The sequence below is a fragment of the Python bivittatus genome, unplaced genomic scaffold, assembly GCF_059951505.1.
Source record: "Python bivittatus isolate LINGU-HERP-01145 unplaced genomic scaffold, Pbiv_v1 ctg000700_np1212, whole genome shotgun sequence".
NCBI classification, from domain to species: Eukaryota; Metazoa; Chordata; class Lepidosauria; order Squamata; family Pythonidae; genus Python; species Python bivittatus.
Window position 1 is genome coordinate 30,907,877 of NW_028277098.1, and position 18,035 is coordinate 30,925,911.

Here is an 18,035-nt window from a genome sequence, read left to right on the forward strand (position 1 = left end):
AGGTAATCATTGCTTACTGCCTCATTTAATGACCATTCAAATTTATAAAAGTGTAAAAAAATATAGCTTTGCAACCAATCTTGCATTTATGACCGTCGCAGTGTCCTGCAGTCACGTGATTGCCAATTGTGTGCTTTGCAACCGGTACACATTTATGACCGTTGCAGTCATGTGATCACCATTTGAGTACTTTGCACCTGGCTTGAGACAAGCAGAGTTAATAGAGGAGATATGTGTAATAACGTAAGTTGCAGTCACATGATGTTTCATTTAATGACCACGGATATTTGCTTAATTCCCCCTCATTGAAGGGGAAGTGAGGTCATAAGCTCACTGCAGTCATGTGATTTTTCACTTAGCAACAGAATTTCTGGTCCCAATCGTGGTCGCTAAGCAAGGACTACCTATACCTTTTTTTGCAAAAGAAATTAACAGTTGCTAAATGTCACTGTAGCCAGCTCAGAATCCTATTCTTGCTTGTGGATTTTTTCTTACTCTTCCTTTCAGAAGTCTTATAGTTCAGAAATATTCTTAGGTCTATTTGTATACATAGCATGTTTGGGATTTCCTCACTGATTTTGAGTAATATTTTGTCTGGGGACTATGAAGGCCAATCCAACACCTTTATCCTTCTTATTTGTTAGTAGCTCATGACTGATTTGCAGGGTTGTTTCAGATTGTCTTCAGACTGCTAAAATATCCAACATCTTACATTTAATTCAAATTTGCAAAAAGATACAGTACTTAATTTTGCACAATGTAGTGATTGTGTCAGCTTCTGTTCACTTGTGGATTCATTGAAACATAAAATTTGGCCAGGGGTGCCTGAACCTTTGCATGCAGCTATATCACTTAGCCCCACATAATATAACTAAACAGATATATAGTTTTTAAAATATGGAATTCTGCTGAAAAAAAGATGAATGCATAATTATAGATGTATTATTGAACAAAGATCATGATATTTAAACTGAGAGGAAAATAAACTGTGCTAAATTTAATAATACCTGGTATATTATTCCCAGATACTTTCATGGCACACTCCAATTCATGAACCAAAGTTACCACAGCAGGTAGCCTTTTCAAAGACTAATAGTGAAGTCAGAAGTTTCTTTACAGAACTGCAAGCCAAGCCAATTTGTCAAGAACTGGTACTGGGCAAAAGTACAAATTCCTACTGACTCTTTTGAATAGCTAATTCAAGTTTCTTTTTGTGAGAGGAAAAAAATCAACCAAAGTAGCCTTAAAAGCCAAACACTTAAGAACACAGACAGACACTTGGCCAGCATCACACCATGGCTCCTTTCCATACTTTGTGAAGCTAATTGGAGACCCCAGACTGTAAGTGCTCTGCATGCATAATGGTTCTCAGGCCATAAACATGTGCTTCTTTTCTCCATCTAGTATGGTTCCAGCATCAATTGTGAAAGCTAGAGTAAGGGAACAAGAAAAAAAAAAAGTTTATACTTACTGTAAGGGACACATTCATATTGGACTTCGAGGTATTTATATGTTCCAGGACAAGGATCAGGAAACACATCTGACCCAGTAACTACTATACATTGAGTTCTGTTGTTGCACCTGTAACAGGAGAAAGTCAGTGTAAGAGTTTTAAAATAATTCTCATTATTTTTATCTCCTAGTTGTAATTTCTGTAACCCTCTATAGTTTGATGCTTTCCAGATGCAATGGTTTTTAACCACAAAGTATAGGAAATGTGAGTACTTCATTCATTCAGTACTTCTAGTCACTAGTAGAATGAATGTTGATCCACAGCAATCATGACTAAGAGTTTGAGTAATAACAGATAATTCCTGTCCTTTTTCAAAAGTCTGGGTTCTTTTTTTTTTTTAGTGGTGAAAGTACTACTCTATATTTTAATCTCAATTTTGCAAACAACTGATGAATTTTCAGTCATTATTATAATTAACAGCAGTATTTTTAGAAAACATCACAGTTTAACTACTTGTATGATATTGTTCACAGCTGGGCATTTTCCAACACCTGTGCCCTGCCTCTGAGGGGCCAGGTTTTTGAGGAGGGAAATGCTACAGCACCCTTTATGGTATTACGGAGGTGTGACAAGCACTGTGCCACCCACAGTGTTACTGGCAAATTTCCAGGAGGATTACACTTATCATAAAATTGTATGATAGTATAAACTAACGAACAAAATAATCACCTATAAATAAAATTGTAAAAGAAAAAGAAAAAAAATAGAAAATTAGAGTATGTTTTTAAAAAGTGTGCAGTATTAAAAATAAAAGAAAGCATGCCTGAACATGAAAAAGACACCAGATTTCGTACTGGAAAAACTGATTGAAGGTGTCCATATATAAGGCATCTCTCTAAATTGGCATTTCATTCAAGTCATATCCTCCCTCAACACACCCATGCACACAAATCTGTACAAGAAATCAAGCCATGATTATTACATTTTGGTAAGGAAAATTTTACTGTGATCCATTTCCTGTAAAATGACTGCTAATCAGAAGCTCTTCGTTTATGTAAGTCTGGCAGCATGTAAATAAATGCAATACGAAAGCCTTGGTGTTTCAAACTGAACTTTAATTTTGAATATGGATGAACTGGTATTTGTCAAAACTAAGAATAAAACTAAGTTAAACAAAACAACTTTTAGCCTTCCATTGTGAAGTCAAAGGAAGGAGCAAAATAAAAGGTCATGAAGAGTTTGGTAACTAAAACAAAGGAAGCTTGGCTGCTCTCCTGGGCAAGTTCTGTTTGTCAGTAAACTGAAGGAAAGGCAGCCAGATCTTAAAATAATAGTCTAGCCTTTGACTCCAGCCATATATCAAACTATTGCATTACTAGCACTTCCCATACTATTGAATACCCTTGCATAAGTTGAAGAGATCTGTCTTATGTTAGAGAGTTTCTGACATCTATCTTCTGAAAAACAGGTGTAAGATCAAGCCATGTTTTAAATTCATGTTGTAATATGAATATTAAAGTCAGCCTAACTGCAGCAGTTCAGAATAACTTGAGTGTTCCTACTAAATGATACATCAGGCATCTCCCCTTGTTTTTAGTATTTGGCTTTGGAAAAGAACCTAGTTTTAACATTCAGAGGGAAAGATCAGAATTTTTTGCAGAACAGATAAAAAACCATGGGAATCCGTGATAGATGTCAGGCTGATTGTCTCATTCCTACAACACTGTTAGCTGCCTATTGGTTCAGTTCTACTGCTGTAGACCAGACAATGTGTATTCAGCAGTTTCTCACAGAATAAGCCAACTGTGACTCTCATATTTTCCTTACAAATGTGTCCACCTTAACTAGCAGATTGTAAACACATAGTAGTGTAGTGGTTACAAACACATTAGTAGTAACCTATAGTTAGCTGTTACATTTTTATAAAATGTCGTAACAAAAAATTATGCATACATATACATCATCTTTATAACTTCAGGAGGTACTTCCATAACAGTAGTTAGAGATGTAAACTAACTGCTTCATATCTCAAGTCCTATAGACAGAAAAGGCATGACTATTCTAGTTGAAAGCATCTGTTGAATTTCTTTTTCTACACTTGAAATGATTTGGTTGAAAGAGGCTAGGCTGTGCAAAGCATTCAAAGGGGAGCTTTATAAAAGAAGTTGGTGCAAGCAAAATGCCCCTCCTTTAAGCGCTGTGGTAGTGACGACCTCTGGAACTCTTGGTGTGGCTGCTTGGAAAGCATTCTTGGGTCATCTCTGTACACATCTACATGAACAGCTGCTTGGCTTCATGGGCAGTCCCAATGGAAGTGTAGTTTAACAATAAAAATAGTATTGCTTGTTAGGATACTATATTGCTTAAACTCATTCCTCTATTGGCTCAAAGTTTTGATAGAGTTGTATTTGTGAGTTTCTTTAAACACTATTTTATACAATTGGTGGTGTGATTTTGTTCATTGGTTTTACTTAGAAGAAAACCTCCTCTTCTTTCTTTTCCCCTGGATCCCTAAAAATCTGCTCTGGAAAATCTTCCACCCCTTTGGATCTCACAACCATCTGGAACAGATTTTGACAGTAGGAATGAGACTCCAAGAGGGTGGGAATTGCCTTTATTTTATGGGTGAGAAAGATTAGTTGAAAAACACCCAGAAATTCCAATATTTTTCTTTCTTTTCTATGACTTTATCATAAAAAAATATTTGTAATTTGCCATCCTACCTGAAACAGCCAGAATAAGTATGCTATTTAGTGGTTTTTAAATATATATATTTTTAAAAAGGAGGCAGAAAAAGGTCTTATTATGCTCTGTGTTGTATTTTATCAAACCTGCATAATGTGACATATGATTCGCTATAACTGCCAAAGTTATTAGGCAGATATAAATCACTGAACAATCAGGGTAAAGAAGTATATAATATTCATCTGTGGTAGGAGCTTCCTCCTCCTCTAGATAAACAGTGTATTATACAGTATCTTGTAATATTTCTATGGAACAGCTTACCCCTGGGAATCTGGTCCTCCTTCACCTTATCAGACATCTTAAGAACCAGAAAGATGTGTCTTTTTAGCAACGTACTTGGGGATATGGTGGCTTAGCCTGCACCCATGGGTAGTGTTGTTATTGCTCACTGATTGCTGCTTTATATGTCCAATGTCTTCAAACCTATGTTTTGACCTTCTGTAAGCTGCCTACAGCCTACAGGAATTTAGCAGCACAAAAACCTTGGTAAATATAAATAAATAATTCTTGAAATCCTGCATGAGCCAAGCAGGATAGCAGTTATCTCTTACTTAAGGTGTCGACTGTCATTTTACAATATCATAAAATGAAACATTGGTTTTAGAAGGCTTGTAACTAAATTTTGCCAAATTGTTGCACTCCAAGGCCAGTATTTCAAACACTGCTAGAGCTATAGGTGTGGGTGTATAGACAGAGAATTCTTGGGGTAGAAGAAATATGGAATTATAATGTGAACACTGCAAAAGCAAAGACAGTCAATGTATAAAAACTGTTCTTGAAAAGTATTAGCGCATACTCTAGAAAAATCTGAAAGTTCCTTAGAATACAAGAAAAATTCTAATGTGTAAATAACAGCCAAGATTCTTCTAATACATTTATTTTATATATCAGTTATATCTTAAGATATATAGATTTGTTTCTGTCATTTATTTAATATTTTTAACATTTTAAAACATTCAGACAAACTGGAGCTTTATGATACTGAGGAAATTTTGAAATCAAAAGTTGTCATCTAATTAACAGCTTCAAATTATTGTGCAAATGCAGGTCTGGTTCTTCACATTTTAGGTGAAGGAAAATCTCTAAAAATAATATAATATAATATAATATAATATAATATAATATAATATAATATAATATAATATAATATAATATAATATAATATAATATGGAAGAAAGGCAGTGTGCAGCATCTCCACTGCATTTGCCACTTTTCATTTATCACTGTGGAAGTCTGTCCCATCTGTGCTTGGCTTTAAAAATGCTCTTTGTTTCCATTCTAATTTGTTTGTATTCTTGCTGTAATTTCAACTAGTACAATTCCCAACAAATTGCTTTTGCCCTTGTTTTGATTATCGTATGCTCATTATTACACTTTACCAAGAGAAAAGTATGGAGATGAGATTCCAGGAGCAATCTATCTGGGTGAGGTGTTTTAATCAATGGTCTTGCTCTGGCGATTAAGCAGAGACTTCTGTTTTGGCAAGATAACATTAGTTTCTCCAGTCATGCTCCAAAAGCCATTGGGAATCTTCTGCAGATCATTAGATATGCTACAATAAAGCTTTGGTACATTCCCTTTTCTTCCTTAAATTACTTCTTCACTGTCCTATCATTTCCCATCACCATTGGCACTGCATTATTATTATAGCTCCCCTGAAACTTGCACTAGAGCTATGTCTCCAGGCCATTGGATGCCATTTTCAATTGAGGCTTCCGCTTCAAAATATAAATTAAGAAAATTTCATTATCTCCTGCCAGGGGCCATTATTCACCACTGTTCTAGGGAAGATTAAAAATGCAAAATCTACAGTCTTGAACAAATACTCCAGCGTTAAAATGAAAAGCTTGGTGTACAACGGCAAGGGTAATATACTAGCACTAACTGAAAGTAAGACTGAATCTGGAAATCTACAAACTGGGATTGTTACAGATCACATGGAACAGGCAAACTGGGGACAACAGATACAAAGTTAATTCTGAATGACAGTTGAATTCTACAATCTCAATCCCCAACATCCATTTCAGCTGGGAATTCTGAGAGCTATGGTCTTAACACATCTGGAACGCAAGTCTGATATAAGCTCTACCAGCTTCATTTCAAAGCTGTGGGACTCATAGCCTCCCTTTTCGCTCAATGGAAGTCATGTTTATGCGACTGAAATGTGCATCAGTCTACATCTAGACTCAAATAGTACTGACAATACTCACAATGTTGTGCTGTAATGCAATGTACTTTCCAAAAATTATTTTCTTGCAAATCTACTGTTGTTGCTGAACACATTTTTAATATGTGGTGTGTGCATGTGTGTGATTTTCTTCAATATGCAGCTATCCCAAATACACATCGTTTTTATTACATATTTAACATGACAGCAACAGATGCTAGTGGGCTCCAGTCTGAGTCTATTTGGGCAGATTGTGACATTTTACTCTTTAAAAGGAACGATAGTGTTCTTTAAAAAAAAAGAAAAAGAAAAAAAGAAACAACCCTGTTCCAAGATGTAATAATAGTTATTTCTGCATATTGCAAAAACAAGCATCAAAACACACATGACTACATTTTATTTTACTTTTAATAAATTTGACTTTCGGACATAATAAATCTGCCAGAAAATAGGGAATCTAGCCAATCTGGGCCTGCATGAGGTGCTTGGTGGTGGCTGGGGCTCTGCGTGTACATACATGTATGTTTTTGTTTATGCAAATGCACACAGATACTAGTAGCTTGAAACATCACAGAGAAGTAACAGTGAAAAAATAAGGTCTGTACAAAAGCCAACAATTTTCAATAAAGCAGGAGAAACATAGATGCAGTTTTCTTTAAATGTTTAATAGCTAATGATTTGTTGGACTTTATTAATTACTAAATAAACATAATATTAGGAAACTAAATGAGGTGCAATTAATATGGCATAGGAGGTATTGCACTGGTAATGATCCCATTTGTCATAATTAATGTAATAAATAATGCTTGTAGCAGATATTTTAAAATGTAATATAAATACTAAATACAACTATCTTTTTTGTTTTTGTTCTTCTGAAAATCAATAAACAAATTAACATGAAAGTGAACTGGTAATTGCATACTGACATGCAACAACCATATGAATTTTCTGCAAGTAGAACCAAAAGACACAATCCAGTAAACAAAATCCTACAATCCTACACAGTTAGTGAAGTTTTGGCAAACACCACTTAAATCAGTGGTGCCACAAATAGTTACTGGAAAGAATCAGAGGGGATTAGGTAATAGCTGAATGAGGCAATCAACAGAAAACAAGAGATCACTCTAAAAGTGACTTTCTACTTAAGAAAGGCACTTTTTTAACCAAGCTAGATCTAATTTCCACTACTACAAAATATGACAGCAGAATACCGGCTGCAATTAAAAGTTACAATTACATGATGCCACTGGCTTCGAATTCATTACTGGACCCCATGTAGATGCTAGTTGCTTAACCTAAAAGACCTGTATGAATGTCTGTCTGTCTGTCTGTATGTAATACATGTATAAATACTCATGTATTTATTTTATAAAATTTATATGGATGCCCATTTTAAACAAGCAACTCTGGATGGCCGACAACCAATGCACAAGAGAAAAACAGCATGATAAAACCCCTACAAACAATATAATTAAAAATACAATAACCAAGGCACTGCCTAACTAACTCATAATACAGTACAAGTGCACATATATTGGGTTACATTAAAATCTTGCCCTAATGTCCACAGGAAAGGTGCCGCAACAGATGGTTATTTCAAACATGCGTTCCTATATGAACAAAATGGCTTATTTATTATTATTTATGTACTATCAATCAAGTGAAAATGAAATAAAAAAGATAAAACAGATAAACTAGCCTAGGGTGTGAAGACAAAAAATAATACTTCTTTCTCTGTTCCTCTATAAATTCTACTCTGGATCCATGCTCTCTTATGGCTGGTGGTTGTCCACAAATGTGCCTTCTTATTGGCAATCCTCTTCTCTCTAATAAGGCATGTCAGATACTTACCTTATTGTCTTTTTAACTCTGAGCAAAGTTTTTATCCTTCCAGGATTTTTAATATTAATTCTCCATTTATGCTTGAATAGAAACATTTAATTCAACTCATCTTGGCTACCTAGTAATCATTTTAATTATCTGTTTGTATATTTGTATGTTTTTCTGGGTTTTATGCTGTACTTATTAGTTAAAATGTTAGATACTAGCTTTCAAAATATATTATAAGCCACTCTGAAAAACTTCTTGTTTTGAAGGACAGCATGTAAATTCTTAAATAAAGTAATTAAAAAGGTGAAATTCTCAAGCAATGAGACATTTCCTATGATCTAAAACAGGAAAGTTGAATTCCTAAGTGTAAAGCTTTATCCTTTCCCTGCGCATTTTCCACAAACAATCTGCTTAGCTCTCCCACGAATTTCCACTCTAAATGTAAAACTATCAGATATCTATTACTCTGTATTTGATACTATGCCTAATATTAAGGAGAGTTAGGCACAACAAATTTTACAGTCTTTTAAATATGACCAATCCTGTAAGAACTGGACTGCTGATGTTGGAAGAAAAAAAGTAGTGTCTGCCTACTGTAGAAATACTGAATGGCTAGTTAATGTGATTGCTTATTTCAAACATGCTTTCTTATACTATATATACTGTAGCAGTAAGAATACCTAACCAATCTGGGCTGATCTTCAAAAGCTAAGCGGAGTCAAATTTGGTTAGTATTTAAATGGGAAACCATCAAGAACTACCAGGGCTCAAAACAACATTCCAGTAAAGCAATGATGACAACCTCTGTATTTTTGCCAATAAAAATTATGTGGGTATGTCTACGAAGTAGCCAGGAGCTACCCTTTACTGGATGGGAGATTTAATCTTTATAATATTGTAATGACTGATATAAAAAGGACTGAGAACAAATCTGGCAAGAAACACTGTGTGCCACCAAATTTGTTTATATCTACATCTTAGCATTTAAATGTACACAAAGGGTTAAACATTTTAAAGTGACAAGATGGTCTCCCCCTTTTTTGTTTTAAAATGATTCTCTGATTACTAGCCAGGATTTACAATACTAACAATATGCACATTTTCTTTTCTATAATGTTATTTGCATATATGTTAAATACAATTTGAAACTGCCTCTAAAACTCCTTTAATCTTTTTTAATTAGCAAAATAAGCAATTTAAAAATAGCAACAACAATTTGTTAATAAAACCTCTGATATGGTAGAAGCCTTGATAATTCTGAGCCATTTTACAAGACCTTTGGGTCAGTTTAATGCAAATTAGGCTTGAGTCACCCAGAGTCTTATTAATCTAGCCCAAGTTTCTGGTTTACAAAAATGCACATTCAACATAAAAGTGGCTTAATTTTAGGAGCAAAATAAAGCATATTTATTTACAGAGTAGACCACTGAGACTCCCTTTATTTCAAGGGGTCATCATGTCAAAACATAATGTAGGGGCACAGTTATCACATATATACAGAGTGAATAAATGTGTATGTACTTGTTTATTTAAACATTCATAGGATGCCTAGAGTTTTGAAAGTTCTCCTTGGATAATTACAATGTATTGCTATATATCGGGGCCAGTGTCAATTAGGGCCAATTACTCATGAAAATGTTTCCCCATTGCAGTTTGCACATACAGATACTATCACTTCCCATTTTGACAGGGGAAATGGGAAATCGCTATGGGATGTCCTAGTTAAGATTTAAATTAGCAAGAAACTTGTTACCAGGCCTTATAAAAGATAGAGAATAATAAGACATAACCTTGTAAAACCTTGGCATCCCCCCCCCCCCCACAACTTGTAAATTATCTGCAGAAATTACCCATCCTTGTGTGGCAGGCTATTTTTCTCTCATTGGGGAGGGAGGGGAGAGAAGAGGAGGGGGCCCTTAAATATTTAATTAGTAGTATGATATGAGGACAACAGTGCATACCGAGCACTTCGATCTTCAGTCTATGCTCCTCCTAATTACGCTCAAATTTACATTGGTCATTGCAAACCTCTGGCACTTCTAATTACTTATTCCTTAAAGATCTTTCCATGGAGAGGTATTTTTCACTCTCACAGCTCTGGATTTCCCTAAATAGTTTTTCTAGGCCATTAATTACCCTCTCAGAGTATTATAGTCAGTAATGATTCAAATCTGGGATGGGGGTAGTGGTATGGAGAATCAACATACAAACCTTAGGGTCGAGGACAAGCTAGCTGTTAAAAGAATTCCTATTTAACATATTTGTGTAATGGGACCATCCCATTTGCAAGGGTATTTCTTCATGTGCCCTGCAGTGTCTGCATTGTGTTTATAAAACATTGTGGCCTATTCCAATAGGAAACAAAATGTTAAAAACAGCTAAAATCATAATATGGCTAATTTTCATGTTATTTCCTAATGATGTAAGTGTCTTCTCAGCTTTGCCTTTCTTCTTGTACTGATTAGACTGAAATCTGAGATCAGTACAAATCACTCTCTGGACTGCATGTTTTAAGTAACTTTCTATTTGTGGCTTTAAATGTCAAACTGGTGGTTAGGGTTAGGGGTTGCATGCAAAGGTAATGAATTCACTTAAACACACACTGTTTTTGAATTTTAATATTCATCTTACTATATATCTCTGCATTCTATTTTATCTTATACTATTTTATCTTATTCTTTTATCTTTATTTTATCTTACCTCACTATATTTTATTTTATTCTATCTTACTGTAGTCTATTTTATCTCATTTTACTGTATCTCACTTTACCTCATTTTATTGCATCTTTCTGTGGCTGATGCCAATGCTTTGATATGGTCAACTGACTAATCAATAAAGTCTCTCTCTCTCTCTCTCTCTCTTAAAATGTATCTCTGAAGTTTGTGCTAGAAGCACTGGGTGAGTGCTATTATTTTCTTTTCTTGACAGAGCTTGGATACCAGAAAAAGAATTATTATTTATCAACAACACAGTAGTATCTGGCCACAATTAGTGCCTGGAAAATTTACAAAACTTTCAGGAATACCCTTCCTTGTTTTTGTTTTTTAAAACAACCTCTTACATTTCAAAAGAAGCATAATCTTTGAGGAGGGAGCATTACAGGCTCTATGCATGTTTTGCTAGAATCAGCAGGATTCATTCATAAGCTACAATCCATTTTTATTAAAGGGAAAAAAAAACCATAGCTGCAAACTGTGCACTGACTCTCTCCCTCTTCAATCAAAAGCAAGTTTAGAAGTACAAGCAGAATATGAGGCGATCTACCAGCTCACCACTCTCAGCTGATATTTAATTAAGCTGAAAATGTTCATAATCTAATCCTTTTTCAAACTGCCTTCCTCCACAAGAGGGTCTGTGTTTGCGTAATTAAAAAGGGTCGCTTTAACCTGACCTAACTAAGGCACTGGATGCAAATCCTTCCCTATTGAAATAAGTGCTGGGTTGACAGCAGGAAGTGAATGGTAAGAAAAGGAGGAGGCATTGCTGATGGCATTCATAACTGAGCACCCGATCGCTTTATAGCATGTTATCTAAATTGTTCTTTAAAAAGTGGCAATGCTCTGAGGCAACTTTACATTATATCTCAGTCACAAAAGGAAAAAAAATAAAATAAAATCTAGGAATGTTAGACTTAGAGAGGGAGTGAGAATTTCTCCATTTATCTGTGATACAAGTAAAGGAATAATGGACTTACAAGGCTGATATATTTGACATGAGAAGTAAACCTACAGATCTGGAAGTATCTTTTTATCCCCGAGTTCACCACTCAAAGGTTAACATCTTCTCTGCAGTGTGTAGGTAAGTTGTGGCTTGTTTCAAGTAAGAGAAAGAAATGAACTGCAAGCCTCCCTGTCACCTGTATATAAATAGTACTGAAAACAAGCTGTACGTTTGGGGACAGAGTTTGATTTATGTGAAACAAAAGCTTTGCAAAGCTCATAAAATGCTTAGATTAAAGACATGTTCAACATCATTACCTCGTTTACCTAGAAATCACAGCAAGAAAGCAGTAATACAAGTGCTGAAGAGTAAGGTTAAAGATAAGTCTTATACCTACTAAGAGAGACGTTTTAACACTGAGAGTATGTTTTTGTCTTTGGCTTGATGAAATACAGCCCAACTCAGTTTTTCTCTCACTTGCCACAAGGACAGTACTAAGTATAACGTGGGCATGGTTCACAATATAACAGAAGGGTATGCTGTATTACACCTTACAGTGATGTGAAATGTTTGGGCATATCCACCCACCCACCCAAATAGATACAAAGAATTTCCTCACACCTAATTCATAGTTACTGCAGATATCTCCAGGCCTTCCTCAAAAACACATGAAGGTGAAATGAGGACACAAACTCTGGCCCTGCTCCCTCCAATCCTGTCAGCGGAACATTTCATTTGACATGAGAATGGCATTCCTGAGCAAATAGGGTTCCCAGTTGTGGAAATACTGCACTACATTCAGCCAAATGCAGTCAAACTCTGACAATCGGAGGCCACTTCCACAGCTCTTCTCCGCTTATACTGACAAATGTCTGAAGACATTTACTGGAACTCCCAAGAATAGCTTCATGGAGAACAATAGCCCTCTTCCTGTATTATCAATGTAAAGAGGAGCCAAGAGATTAAATTATAAGGGGACACACCTTTGGCTTTGCCCCAACATACTTCCATTTCCTTGCTTTCATTCTTAGCTTCTATATGTTGAAGGGGTTTGAAGAGACATCTGTCTGTATTAGTTGGCAATCTTTCAACTGTACTGCCTATTAAACTGGAATGTTGTTTAATGTCTTCTTTCTGTATAAACTGGGAATGCAAAGAGCTTCTGCTCCTATGGTATTATTTTAAAAGGGAGACAAGAACTTCAAGAAAATAACAGATCTGTACAATAGTGCAGCAGCACTGCAATGCTATCATATAAAATTGACATTGAGAGCTTACATTTTAAAGAAATACCCAATTCATATTTCAGTAGCAAGGTAAAACTATTACTCTGAATAAAGCATTTAGTCTACATTACTCTTAAACCACATTAGCTCCATAGAAGTAACTTGCTTTATGAGTTCAGTTGATCATGACCTATAAAATGTTAAGCAGAAATGCTTTAAATATCCACTAACACCATGCACAGGCCTGAGAGCACAAGGTAGTGTTCTATGAAGCGGCAAAAAACCGTCCTCTTATGAAAAACTAGCACACACTCTTATGTCACTGATATAAACAGGGTACGTATGTTAAATAATGTATAACACCAGCAATGTTTTTCTAAGCAACAGGAAGGCAGCCTGAGTTTATTTTAATTCCTGTTCTTTTTCAACAGAAATGCACATACACAAACATATTCAAATATGAAATTCCTGTGCAGAAAAATTGAAGACCCCTTTTTGTTCTCTGGTACTGAATAAATTCTGTATTTTAAGAGAAGGATATAAGCCTGGAATTACTTAGGCTTTTTGAGTAATGTTGGCAAACCTCTTTGGCAATTACGATTTCATTAATGAAAAACAGAACCACAGAAACATGCTATTGTTCTTACATTTACTTTTACTATTTTGCATTTCAGCAATTTTTGTAGCGCAAAATGTCATCAGAACTGACTAATTCAACACCAGATGGGCTGCAAGAATGTATAGTTCATATTTTAAAGATATTTTCTCAAAATTTACTGCAAAGGGTTAATAGAATTCAAAAGGCCAGGATAGGACTTTTTAAACGACAAGTACTACAGGTGCTTATTATTATCAGAAAACAATGGCATATATAGAAATATACATACACACATCTATACAGTATTATCTACCCACTCACCCACCCATTTGTGGGAGGCGAAACAGGGTCACACCGATGAAGGCAGGGTTGTGGCACAAACCTATTCCTTTTTCTACATGCATAACAGCATCATAGGCACACTCAGAACAGACAGCACTAGCAGCAACATTGAATGTAGGCTAGCACTGAATTCAAACAATTTTACAGTAATTCTTAAGAAGCATTTCATTTTCACCATTTTTTAAAATGTTGCTTGAAGCTGAACATAGAAAGTTAGCTTGTAAAAGTATTACTTTAGGATATTTATTGACTTAACATCTTCACTTGTTTCTTTAGTGTATCAGTTCTATCTATTATGTGATTTTCCATAAGTTTCCTATAAGGCAATGAACTGTAACAGGCAGCTTTAATTACTTCACATAGGTAACACATTACTTTTAATTCCACAACCACCATATAATATATAAAGTACTGCAATGGAAACTCCAGAGCAATTTGACCTCGTGGTTATTTGGCTAACTCTGCTTCATGATAACCATTGCAGTTAATTATAAATTTTTGATGCTAATATTCTCGGTCAGTTACAAGTGTAAATTGTCTTTAATATTTAAACTGTATTTGAATGAAAATAATTGTGGTTATACATCCTATTCAGCAGCCATTATGGCATACTAGAGGTCTCTTTAGGAAAGGGAGTAAGCTAAATGGCTCAGCTGTCCTTACTACAGGAACCCTAAAATCACTTTTCATCACTGCACCAACCAGAGCTGTAATATAATTAGCTATGCCATGATGGGGTTTTGCACTACTATGCACAATTATTGCATGCTGGTGCTGTCTGTTCATTTTGTATAATAAATATCAAATAACATAAATCATGAATCTGAGGTCCAGTAGGACTGTTAGGGAAAGAAGGATGTGTTTTGATAAGCTGAAATGAACCAGCAAGAGGATGGTGGTGATGGTAATAGCAATTTCTTTAAGTGTTCATTCTAAACTGAAAGTACTAGTCTCAATTTCAAAATTCAGCAGCTGCGATGAATGGAAGGGTGAAGGGAAGAGAGGAATTAGATTTGCTATGGAACCAATATAGTCCCTCAGGAGCCTTGAGGTTTGGCACAGAATCCAACCTGCAATTTAAAGCTCTTATTTTTCAAAGCATTTTTTTTTTATTAATGTACTGCTAATTCATACAACTGCTAGATCCGTCCATTATTTTCTGTCAAGGCAGGTGTCTTTCATCAGCAGGTATTTGGTCATTTGAAGGCTCTAGCATAAACAGAAACTGTTTTACTATACCACAGCTGAGCATAATACAGCTGAGTAGAAAATATTATGGCCCATCAGTGAACTTATCATTAAAAATCTATGTTGAAATACTTATAAAATAATAAATTACTTTCCTATAGTAAAGCAAGTTTTAACTCTGAGCTAAACACTATCACAAACTTTTGTTTATAGAGTAATTCCCCTTCACTAACACAGAATTTTCCATTATCAATATAAATAAATCTCACTGTTCACACAAAATGTCAATTATTTGGACTAATAATTATTAGAACCTATTGAGTCAAAGCGAGTTATTGCTAATTCATTGTGTAGAAAGTTGGAAGACGCAAAAGCTAACCTATTGGATAAATTGCATTACAGCGAAGGATGATGAGGGAAGCATTAGTCCTGGACTGTGAAGATCCTGGTTCAAACCTTCACTCACATGAAATTCATCAGATGGCTCTGAGTCTGTTGCCATATTTCAACTTAGCCTATCTTACAGAGTTGTTGAGAGAATAAAAAGGACTGGGACAAATCATGTAAGCTACTTTGAGTTCCTGGAGAAAAAATGGATTAAAATGGATATAAATTTAATAAATAACACTATAAAGGCATGTCCTTCAAAAAGCCACTTCAGAGTAGCTACTGATCTACTTCAAAGAGTTCTGGTTAAGAATGGCAAGAAATTCAAATAAAATTGTCACTGTTTCTGCATAAGCTTGCTTAATGATAACATTGAAGGAAAAGTCTGTAGGAAAAGCACTGAAATTCTATATAGGTACCAATTATTATTAAATATTATTCAGTCATATATGACAGCTTGGTCAAATCTAGCCACCATCATTCCTTACCCCTGAAGAAAAAGAGTTCATATGCAACCAATATTAAAAACTAATCATAAATAGAAAGCACTTTGCAAAGACCACATCAAACTACAAATGTACTCTCTGAAATGACCATGGAGAAAGAATGTCTGTGTTTCTACATCCATTTTGATGTAAACTGAAGCCAGCTCTACCTAAAGAAATATCTAGAAGAATGCATCTGGCTCTAATAATCATGTACAGTAGAGGTTTGTCAATGACAGTGCATTCGCAAAGTATTCAGATTCCCTTCACTTTTTTCAATTTTGTTATGTTGCACCCTGATACTACAATCATTCAAATTCATTTTTTTCTCATTAATCTACACTCAGTACCCCATAATGACAAAGTGAAAACAGAATGTTAGAAATGTCTGTAAATTTATTAAAAAGGAAAAACTGAACTATCACATTGGCATAAGTATTCAGACCCTTTGCAACAACACTTGAAATTTAGCTCAGGTGCCTCCCATTTCTCTTGATTGTTGCTGAGCTGTTTCTACACCTTGATTGGAGTCCACCTGTGGTAAATTAAATTGATTGGACATGATTTGGAAAGGGGCACACCTCTCTATAGAAGGCCTCACAGCTGGCAATGCATACTGTATCAGAGCAAAAGTCATGAGGTCAAAGGAACTGCCTGCAGAGCTCAGAGACAGGATTATTGCAAGGCACAGATCTGGGGAAGGCTGCAAAAAAAATTCTGCTGCACTGAAGGCTCTCAAGAGCACAGTGGCCTCCATAATTCTCAAATGGAAGAAGTTTGGCACAACCCGGACTCTGGTTTTTTATTTATTTATTCTTTATCTTTAGCAAGAAGCAGGAAGCTCATCTGATAAACCTGTACTTTTTTTTTTTTTTTAAAGGTTGACAAGGAAGGAAATACATGTAAAATACACTAGAATGGGATCTGGATCAGAAAAGTAATTTAGTTTTTTTTTTAGCCATGTGCCAATCTTGTTGACAAAAGCTATTAAAAACATCAAATGACAGAAGTTATTTGTTTCTTAGAGTATAACTTCAGCTCCTGCTTTTTCTTCCTTGAAAGACAGAAAGACAGAAAGACAGACAGATCTTCAATGAAGTTCTAAGAATTTTAAATAGACTGCCTGCTTGCTTAGAAATAGAAAGGTCAGGAGTGCAAACAGCTCCTGTCTTGAGCTTTGACGGGCACAGCTGTGTTCTAAGAAGAATGAATGACTGGCATAATGAAAGAAAAGGAATGCCTGCAGTTTGAGAATGTAACATGGTGTCCAGTTGTTAATACTAGCATAATACACTTAATAAACTAGGCTTGGTATCCTCATCTACAGAATACACTTTCATGATGATATTTCATTTGTAAAGGCAAACAATTTGTGATGATGGTCATTTTCCTACTAGCAACGTGTAACTTCTAGAGACATCCAACCATTGGTGTGACAAAATAATAGTAATGAAGACCTCATCTTCAAGAACGCCTGGGTGATGCTATGAAAATGCTATTAGTCACTAATGGGCAAATGGCCTATACATCCCTATTAAGCAGTCTCATATACTGAAACTGAAATCATAACAGCAAACAAGCTGAAATTGAAATAACAGTAGCAAACAATAATAGTGTTACAACCTTGCTTTCAAGTAACAACTATAATACTTAAAAAGAAATTTTGCTCATATGCCTTGTTTGAAGGAAACTGAGTAACTGGAACACAATTCACTTAGAATAAAGAATGAAGGAGGGAGAAACATGAATGAATTAGCAGCCCAGAGTGAGTCAGAGGAAATTCATTGGAAAATTCAGGTTTAAGTAAATACAGAAGAGTAAGAGAACATTTTAAATCTACCTGTAAATCTAAAAAAGAAAAGTGAGGGTGCAGATTAAATATTATTAAATATGCTGCATCAAGAAATATCCACATAGACTTGTGTGATAGAGATGAAGATACCATTTGAGAT

The 18,035-nt window shown here is 35.2% G+C and overlaps 1 protein-coding gene across 6 annotated transcripts in view; it reads right to left on the reverse strand.

Annotated features, from left to right (window-relative positions):
* The window catches only part of ADGRL2 (adhesion G protein-coupled receptor L2), a 206,916-nt gene that overhangs the window by 65,906 nt on the left and 122,975 nt on the right, over nt 1-18,035 (reverse strand). For all 6 annotated transcript variants that reach the window (XR_015798463.1, XM_088153880.1, XM_088153882.1 and 3 more), the window contains exon 4: nt 1,472-1,581. Coding sequence is in view for 5 of the 6 variants with exons in the window: in XM_088153880.1 (XP_088010006.1) it covers nt 1,472-1,581 (110 nt within the window). In the remaining variant the exon portion in view is untranslated. The remainder of the gene's footprint in view (nt 1-1,471; nt 1,582-18,035) is intronic.